The following is an 8,814-nucleotide window of genomic DNA, read 5'->3' as shown; positions in this document are numbered from 1 at the left end:
AAGGAAACTACCGAATACCGATACACAGTTTCACACGGACGATGAGCTTTATAAACAAAGCTCACTCCCCTCATTCTTAGCATCCCAGTCTCAAGTAGTCGTCTGATTTTTGAGTTCCTCCTATCTATTTCTATAATATATGTGAGGTAGTTTTCTCATGTATTAAGAAAGTGTATATTATATTTGGAAACAAAACACAGCGAGATGTTGTATCTACAAAATATTATAATAGAATCTTTTCATTTTGTCTATGGTTTTTATCGTAATAATTTTGAGAGATTTTTAACGTAAATATCGATGTCTAATTCTATCTTTTATTTTCATATTTATATCTCAATATATCGCACCTGAGACCAACAATTTATATTATCATCTCTTGACGCACGATACAACATACTGTATTAATTTTTTTTGAACAGTATAAACATGTATATTTATTATATGTTGCCTTATATTATTCAAGTCTTTAATGATGTCGTGATTTTTCTGTAGTCAAAAAATAACATCAGTCCGTAAATTTTTTTTTTTAAAAAATCATACTTTAAATTACCAAAAATCTTTAAAATACCACATCTAAAGCTCTTAATTTAAATATTTTTAATGTTTCCACAAATTTTTTTTACACAAAATTACTTGAAATAACCAATCATCGAGGCGTGCATGAGCAATTTAACATCAAATAGTAGTTTGGAAAAGGCCAAAAAAAAGAGGAAGAAAAAATATATATTCCATTTTCGTTTCATTCGCCCAATCTTCGTCGTCGGATTTGCAAATCAATCTTCATATCCACGTGGGCCTAATTTCTCCTAATAATTATTCTCATGAGATACACTGCACATAAACAAACAAATTAGGCAAAAGTTTAATATATTTTCACATTTGATTACAAAATATTTTAAAATCCAGAAACATAATATAAATTTTTTTCCCTAAAAATTAGGACATGGTAAATTTGAATATACCTGCTAATGCAACGTTTGAATGCCATATTGTTCTGTGGGATGCAGCAGAGTACACTGCCAATATAAATTATNAAAAAAAAAAAAAAAAAAAAAAAAAAAAAAAAAAAAAACACATCGTATTCAGTAATTCAACGACGATTTAAACTACATTAAAAAATTATAGAAAATATTAGTGTTATATTGAAATGGTTTAATTTTAAAAGGTAACCTGAATCACAATTAGTTGTTGAATTCCAGCCTCCACACATGCATACATCTGTATTTTTATCAATGTCGTAGCCACACGATCCACCAGTGGCTTCGCAGGCCCAACAAAAGGAACCATTCCCTTGCAAAGAATACTTCACCTGAATTCCATAGGCCCATTCTCTCGGACCGCCCACTTTCAACGGGGCCAAGCTATATGTACTACTGTACCCCTGGCAGTCCAGCCCAGAAAGATTCACGGCCTTGAACGACGTCGCGCAACAATCGGGAGGGCCGGATCCATAGGCTGGGCCCAATTGTCTCGGACCGAACATGTCCCATGCCGGGCACCCGTAATACTCATCACACCCTAGTCCCGACACATTTTGACACGACAAGCCTTGGAAGAGCGGTGAGTGGGCCGAACAGCCTAATAGCATGAACACGTTATCGGATGTCGGGGTTAAGTGTACAGCGCGCCATGGCTCGACCACAAACCCGTTACCTCGGCCTCCCCATGCTAAGGAGTCACAAGTGGACATGTGAGGGTCGTGTAACACGAGAGTCCCGTACGCATAATCTATATCCAACACACGGTATGATCCTGAACTAATGTGCAACATCAAGACATTGTTGATGCAAAATAAGAGTTCTCGGAAGCCAGAATGGCCACAGCCTGGTCGAAGAGCGAAAGGGTAATCGACCGTAAGATTCCCGCAAAATGACCTGCATGTGCTACCATGACCATAGCCGATAACTACGTAAGTCAGTGTATAAAATGATAGGAACAGAATGGGAAAGAAGAGGGAATTCATGGATGAAGCTGGAGGATTTTGGGAGAGGGGATGTGGTTTCTTGAGAAAGAAATAGAGCAAGTACATATTGATACTTTGCTTGAGAATGGGAATAATAAGAATCAAGCTAGAGGGTCTTTTATTTTTATGTTTCAAAGTTCTTTTTTGAGGAATCTGAGGGAATCTTTTATATAATTTTTCTCACCTTTTAGGGGCCAATTGTGGTTTATTTAAGAAGATAGACTGACTTTGGAGGTCGTGTTTTTGCTGTAATTTTCTTTTAAACGTTGAAGCTTTGTTGAAGGGTTTATAAAGAAGAAATCGCGATGCTCGATCCTCAAATGCTTTGTTGTCAAACTATTTGTATGATCCCAAAATTTTAAAGGCCACGGGATCGCTTGGTTTAAATATCTAGTATTTCTAGTCATTCTTATTATTTTAGAACAATCGTCCAAAGTCATATGCATTTATCCCGATTACGATTTTCCAACTAATTATTTGCATCCTTCTAGGCTTCAAATTTAATAAGTAAATGTTAATGATATTTAACATAAAGAAAATTAAAGCACATTTGTGAATTTGAAATAAAATAATATTTATATGTTATATACCCTATGCAACTGAGCATTCAGGCATAGTTCAATTCGTTGACAAATAATATATAGCATCTATTTGTAAAACATGAATATCTTTTGTTTCGTTATCATCTTTTATGGTGTCCCAAGATGTGTGATTTTTTGTTTATCTAGGGAATTTTAAAATGATAATTTTAATTATTTAATTGACATCTACATTTTTTTTTTATTAAGAATAGCTCTATCAATTATGTAGTTTACGTCATTTACATGCTCGTTCATATTAGAAAAACAAAATCAATCAGTCGATGAATTGATTGTTCACTTTCTCATGATATGACAATAGAATCTAGTAATTTTATAAAATTATCATTTCCAGTATCTTGTAAGTTATCATTAAACTAAATTAATTATAACTATTTTTTATAATTATATTTTGATGTTTATTTAAATTTAAACTAAATAAATTATAAAAAAATATTATACAAACTCGTGACGCGTGAGTTGATGCTATAGTTGTATGAAAAAATCGCCCATGGAAAACACAAACTCTCCAAAAACTCGTGAGCTTGCATATATACCTGAAGTTTTCTCACAAAAAACAGTAAATACACAATCAGTTTCCAGAGATGACTACGTTTCTTAATCGAACAGTCAGAAGCCATGGAGGCACCTGAGAAGCAAGAGGAGAGCGTCAACCCTGTAAGATTTGTCCCCTTTCTCTCCCAATCCATTGATTAGTTTAATGCATAATTAAGTTGAAAAATTTGAAATGGTGGCGTCGTTTATGCAATTGAATTTGAGAATCTCTCTCGGACAACCGAAGGAAATTTATGATGTGAAAAAACAGTGAAGTTTTATTTTCTGCGGTTTTAAAAGAATCTTTAGGATGATGATAGTACAATGAGATTCATCTTCCCATTTTGATATTACCCTTTTAAAATGACATGGGGAAGTTTTAAACGGGAGTTGAAAGAGTTAAAACTTTTGGATATTCTTATATTTAATGAATTTCACATATACTCGCATTTCTACTTCTGATTTTGAGGCCCCAATTCCATTATATAGTCACTTTCTAAGTAATCTGAATGACAGTGTATGTGATCCTACCTTTAAGCTTATGAAATTTAGCTTTTGATCATACCGGTTATCTGTTTTTGAGCTTCATTTTATAAGGCTTACATTGTGATTTTACCTTTTTTACAAGTTGATAGGATACTAGGAATTCCATTTTTTTTAAAGGTGGTGGAAATTCTTTTCTGTAAACACATTTCTCGTATTTCAAAGGGCTAATCTCATTTTCTGGAACTTGGATAGAAAACTCCAAACTTGGTTGGGACCGCAAACTGGGGTGCAGCGACTGTCACTGGAATTTTTGCTGGAATGTTATATGGAGGTAGCAAAGAGGCATTTGCTTTGTTGTAAGCACGCATCTCAAAGTAGGATCGTTTTTTCCATTGAAATTATAATGGTCGAGTCTGAATATTTCCAGTTCGAGGCCTTTGCTACTGTTTGAGATACACAAATTTAAGACCTTGTACTTCTATATGGTATGAACTGGTATCCCCAGGAACTGATGAAGTTTTATTGGTGGGAAATTTTGTTCTAATTGCTATGCCTCTTATTTAATTTTCTATAGAAGTTCAATCAGTTCGTGAGAAGGAAAAAAGTTGTCCAGTTAAAAATCATTTTCTTTGCACAACCCGACTTAATGTAAGAATTCTGAGTTTATAATTTGATGTTTGTGTGACATCCTAAGCGGTAGATAGTGCATATGTGGCTTGCTAACTCTTAAATGGGTGATTCTATGACACACTCAGAGAAAAACTCCCAGAGCATTTTTGTACAATATGTCCGCGTGAACATCTCAAGTCAAAACAAACATGTGGTGCCCATCAGTACTTTTTTGTTTTTATGTGAGATGTTCGTGCGAACATCTTGTACAAATGCACAGGGAGAGTAGTGTAGAATCACCCCTCTTAGACGTACTTTCCAAATTATTTGTTTCTATGTGCTCTTGTTTCTTCACCCATTGCTTGGCTAGTCCTTCTTAATGGTTGAGTTCTGCCCTATGTGTTTTCTCTGGGCTTGAGGATTGATGGCATCAGTCATCAATTTTGCTTGCTGATTTACATAAAGTTATTGATGTGTGTATGTGTTTTTAATGATTTTTAGTGATTAAATTCTGAAACAGAAAAAATAGTGATAATTTTCTTCTTGATCTGTTGTCATATTTTCATTTGCTTTAAGTTAAAGATGACTAGAACTTCAAATTTCTGGAAATTTACTGCTTTAAGTTTAAGTGTTGTTTGAGTTTTTGAATTATCATTTATGACTATGTTAGATTTTATTGTACTGAGAGTCTGCTTTTGAGGGATCTGTTCAGTAAATCATTTCCCATAGTGAGTTGCTGAGAGAACATCTTTACATCTGTGTTTCAACAGAGCAAAGATGCAGAAGTTATGTTAAAGCTTGGAAGTACTCCAGATAAGCGCGAACAATATCGGCTTATGCGAGATGCAATGGAGAAAAGATTTGTACGAGTTACTCGAGGGTCAATAGTTGGTGGAGTCTGCCTTGGCATGTTTACCGCTGCCTTTTGTGGCTTGCAGAATTTTTTTGCTGAAAAACGAGGGGTTCATGATGTTTATAATGTTGTTGGGCCTGGTTCTGCCACTGCAGCTACATTTGGCCTTATAAGTTTTTTTAGTCTTGTAGCAAGTTAATAGCTTTGAGGACTAACATGTTCAAAATGCCCTTTTCCTGTTCAAGAATGAATTTTTTGCTTGTTATTTCCAGTGCCGGGTTCGCTCTCTTGGCATGTAAGGAATGTGGTGCTGGGTTCAATGTTAGGTGCAGTATTTGGCTTCCCAATTGGTATATCCTTCTCCTAATCCAAAATAATTCCCAGTAGTAAATGTGATACTGCTCATCCATCATCTCTCTTGCTCCATCTCACCCTTCACTGATAGTGACCACATATCTTTCGCAGAAAATACACTTTTGTAAAAGTTAAGCATTATCTTTACGTTGTGTATGTCACTGGAGACCTTCCTCGTGCATTTCTTTCCAGACATGTGATTTCATTTGGCCATGTGAAGGTTTTGTATATTCTGTGTGCAAGTGACTGATGAAGAAATTTGAACCTGTTTTTATCAAGGTTGTCACGCCCCGAAATCGAGACGTGTCATCGGCGTTGTTTAACAATTTAAAACCGTATAACAACAAGCCACGTAGTACATCAAATAGCCAAAAGCCAGTCTATTACATAAATCAATAATCGTCTTTACAATGCGATTAAAACGAAATGCGGAAGCGTATAACACGATAATATAACTAAGAGACAATGATAAGACTGGTCTTGAATTGGATTGACTTCATCACTATCCCCAAAAGTATTCTTGTTCTTTATCTTCGATTTGTTTCTCGTTCTTATCTGGAGGTGGGAATGTATGGATTGAGTACTTGGGAAATACTCAGTAAATGGGGGCCGATCGGGCATAACGAATATCAAGGTTATAATTATACGAATACATTATTATAATCTCAATCTTAAGCATGTTGAATCGAATATGAACAAGATACAAACATAGCACTGAAAATCATCTCCTTTTTCATGGTTTACTGATCAGTCCCCTATATGTTACTCCTCTAAGGGGCGAGGCCAAAAGAACGGTTATTATAACCCACCGCATCAGGGCCTTAAACAAAACATATCAAATATCGGAATTTCCTTGCCATTTCTAATTCGAATCATTACAGTGCATTTCAAAGATTTCAAACATGCTTTCAAATATTATAACGAATATCAATCAACAAATTGTTCAAAGATTTTCATAACAAATAGNTGATGATAATCTTCAAAGATTTGAGGGAAAGACAACTAAAATTCGAACACGAAAGCTGCTGGACTGCGTCGAACCGGACAAGAATTATGCTACTGCGATGCTTCGAAAATGGACAAGAATGAGTTGCTGAAATTTTCAGAATGTTGTGAATGTTTTGTGCCTTCTTTTTGGTCATCATGCATGGTATTTATAGGCTCATGGAAGGGAGGTGAAAAAGCTCTCATTCAAGGCCATTACATCCATGTTTATGGCATTCTTGATGGCCTTAAACACCATTAACATGTTGTTATGTCTCTTCAAATTCCTCCTTGAATTCATGGCTTGAAAATGTGGTTTAAAGGCTTGGCTTTGTGGCTCTTCAAATGTGGCTCTTCAAATTCTTAATGTGGCTCTTCAAATTCTTTGGTCTTCACAAAGGTTGGCTTCACTTAAAGCTTGTGGAGAAAGCAAATGAAGGCAAACTGGCAAGTACTTCTGAAGTTAGTGATTCTACAGACTCAAATGGTGGGGTTGGTGGTGCAATCGAGAAACTTGAAGAGGACACCTTGACATTTGAAATATAAAATTTGAATCAAGTCTGCCCCCATTGAACTTGTGTGCAACAGCACAAGCATGGCACGCTAGGGTACCAGGAAAGAAACTTCCATTAAACATATTACAAAAAACTAATTTTATTACAGCTAAGGATTGTGCTGCCTTATGTTTTGGTAGTTGATCAGATGATTTGATTGGACACGATTAGATGATGGAAAACATTCTTAACGAGAAAGAGATCAAATCTTTGAATTTTTTTTGTTCTCTTTGAATGAGCTATTGTATCACTGAACTAATTGATCTTGTGAATCTAACTCAAATGACGTTCTCAAGTATTTGTCTTGTGAGCGAGTAACCAACCAAAGGTTCATTCTGGCACATTATGTACACAAAAGAGTTCCGGACGTCTGAATTCTATTTTTTCTGCTTCATTAAGTTGCACCACTTTGCAATAAATTCTGAGTTGTCCGGATCCAGGCTTGGTGCTCTGTGTTGCTGGATGATTCCAAGAATCTCTTCAGCTTCTCCCAAGAGGAGAGCTGCTTGACGGATACTTTCCTCCTTCATGGCTTTACGGTGACACTTCATGAATATGACATGCATTAAATTGGTAAGACAAGCTGCCATTATGTTTGCAATCATGACGCATAATTGTGCGAACAATCTCTCATCTGTTTGGTGATCATCACATTCACATGCTGTCAAAATTCTTCGGCCGACACGGTACATTGAGTTGGCAGCTATAACCTTAACCGGCCAGTTAAGAGGATTTTCCATTGTGAAATCTTTCAAGTCTCTCTTGAAATCCATGACGGTCCTCTCGGCTTTACTCGAGAGCTCTTGTATTGTCTCCTTGAAATTTTCACCTCTGCGAGATGTTTCATGGAGATCCTTGTCTTCCCACTTGCGATACAGTTCAACTCCGACCCAAATGACATCTGCTGCATTTCTGAGGTTAGTTAATTTTTCCTTTTTATCAAGGGTTTTCTCTATAAGTTTTACATAGAATAAGCCCTCGTCCACGCTCCTCAGTAACGTACTGACTTCATGCTTCGGTATATTAGGAAGTGCAATTGCTATACTTGTCAAGGAAACCAGGGGTAAAGACCAGCACCCGGNATTTTCTGATGAATAAATTGTGAATGTGCTGCATGCTTGACCATATATTAAATTTATAGTAGATAGATGGTACGTTATAATTTATTGGTTTTCTTAGTTTTCTAAATATCGTGTCATCATTTTTATAATTTGAAAATATACAAATATTGTGTTGATATATAGTACAACCAAATAATCTTTATCAGGAGTGATGAAAAATTGAATGTATAAAAATGATTGTATTAAAGAATGTGAAAGTGAGTTGTAAATATATTGCGAGCAAAGAATTCCAAAATAGTTAGCGTGTGATTGGTGTCGAGAAATGAAATCATTTTCTAAAGTTAGAAACAAACGCTGACTAAGCTTTGAGGAGGATTCCATTTCTCGTTCAATGCACCAATTGATGTCATCTTTAATTGACAATAAGAAAGCGTTAGAGACAATTGTGTCAAAGCTGAAACTTTTATGATTAAAAGCCAAAAACTTGTGTGAGACGGTCTCATGAGTCGTATTTTGTGAGACATATCTCTTATTTAGGTCCAAGAAAAAAGTATTACTTTTTATGCCCAGAGTATTACTTTTTATTGTGAATATCGGTAGAATTGACCCGTTTCACAGATAAAGATTCGTGAGACCGTCTCACAAGATACCTACTTTTAACTTAATCTTTGCATTTCATCCATTTAATTAGAAAAAAAATTAAAAATATAATTAATAACAATAAATAATTAATATCTAATGTAATTAATTGAGAAATCGTGTGCAAAAAATGATCGTTTATAGATTTATGAACATAGGAAAAAAGAATTTGGGCATA

At 35.3% G+C, this 8,814-nt stretch overlaps 2 protein-coding genes across 2 annotated transcripts; one reads left to right on the top strand and one right to left on the bottom strand.

Moving 5' to 3' along the window:
- Window positions 1-607: 607 nt before the first annotated feature.
- Window positions 608-2,078, bottom strand: LOC140960402 (uncharacterized). The gene is made up of 3 exons (XM_073418652.1): window positions 1,171-2,078; window positions 963-1,016; window positions 608-831 (listed from the first exon to the last, which is right to left on the bottom strand). The coding sequence occupies exons 1-3, from the start codon at window positions 2,027-2,029 to the stop codon at window positions 797-799; spliced, it is 948 nt and encodes a 315-aa protein (XP_073274753.1). The 5' UTR covers window positions 2,030-2,078; the 3' UTR covers window positions 608-796.
- A 1,103-nt stretch (window positions 2,079-3,181) lies between these two features.
- LOC140958662 (uncharacterized) lies at window positions 3,182-7,877 on the top strand. Its single transcript, XM_073416192.1, has 5 exons — window positions 3,182-3,219; window positions 3,805-3,913; window positions 4,962-5,217; window positions 5,317-5,394; window positions 6,783-7,877. Exons 2-5 carry the CDS (start codon window positions 3,908-3,910, stop codon window positions 6,926-6,928), a joined length of 486 nt encoding a protein of 161 aa, XP_073272293.1. The 5' UTR covers window positions 3,182-3,219; window positions 3,805-3,907; the 3' UTR covers window positions 6,929-7,877.
- Window positions 7,878-8,814: the final 937 nt, after the last annotated feature.

This window comes from Primulina huaijiensis, chromosome 15, assembly GCF_012295235.1.
Source record: "Primulina huaijiensis isolate GDHJ02 chromosome 15, ASM1229523v2, whole genome shotgun sequence".
NCBI lineage: Eukaryota > Viridiplantae > Streptophyta > Magnoliopsida > Lamiales > Gesneriaceae > Primulina > Primulina huaijiensis.
The sequence above is the reverse complement of the archived record's forward strand: the minus strand, read 5'-3'. Positions and strand labels throughout refer to the sequence as shown.

What these genes read in the sequence shown, in the direction of transcription:
- LOC140958662 (XM_073416192.1), top strand. An exon ending in AGCTACATTTGGCCTTATAA is followed by an intron (nt 5,218 to 5,316) that starts GTTTTTTTAGTC and finishes TGTTATTTCCAG; the next exon opens with TGCCGGGTTCGCTCTCTTGG. An exon ending in AGTATTTGGCTTCCCAATTG is followed by an intron (nt 5,395 to 6,782) that starts GTATATCCTTCT and finishes GTCTTCACAAAG; the next exon opens with GTTGGCTTCACTTAAAGCTT.
- LOC140960402 (XM_073418652.1), bottom strand. Translation starts at nt 2,029, where the DNA reads ATGTACTTGCTCTATTTCTTTCTCAAGAAACCACATCCCCTCTCCCAA. An exon ending in AACAACTAATTGTGATTCAG is followed by an intron (nt 1,017 to 1,170) that starts GTTACCTTTTAA and finishes TTATATTGGCAG; the next exon opens with TGTACTCTGCTGCATCCCAC. An exon ending in TTCAAACGTTGCATTAGCAG is followed by an intron (nt 832 to 962) that starts GTATATTCAAAT and finishes GTTTATGTGCAG; the next exon opens with TGTATCTCATGAGAATAATT.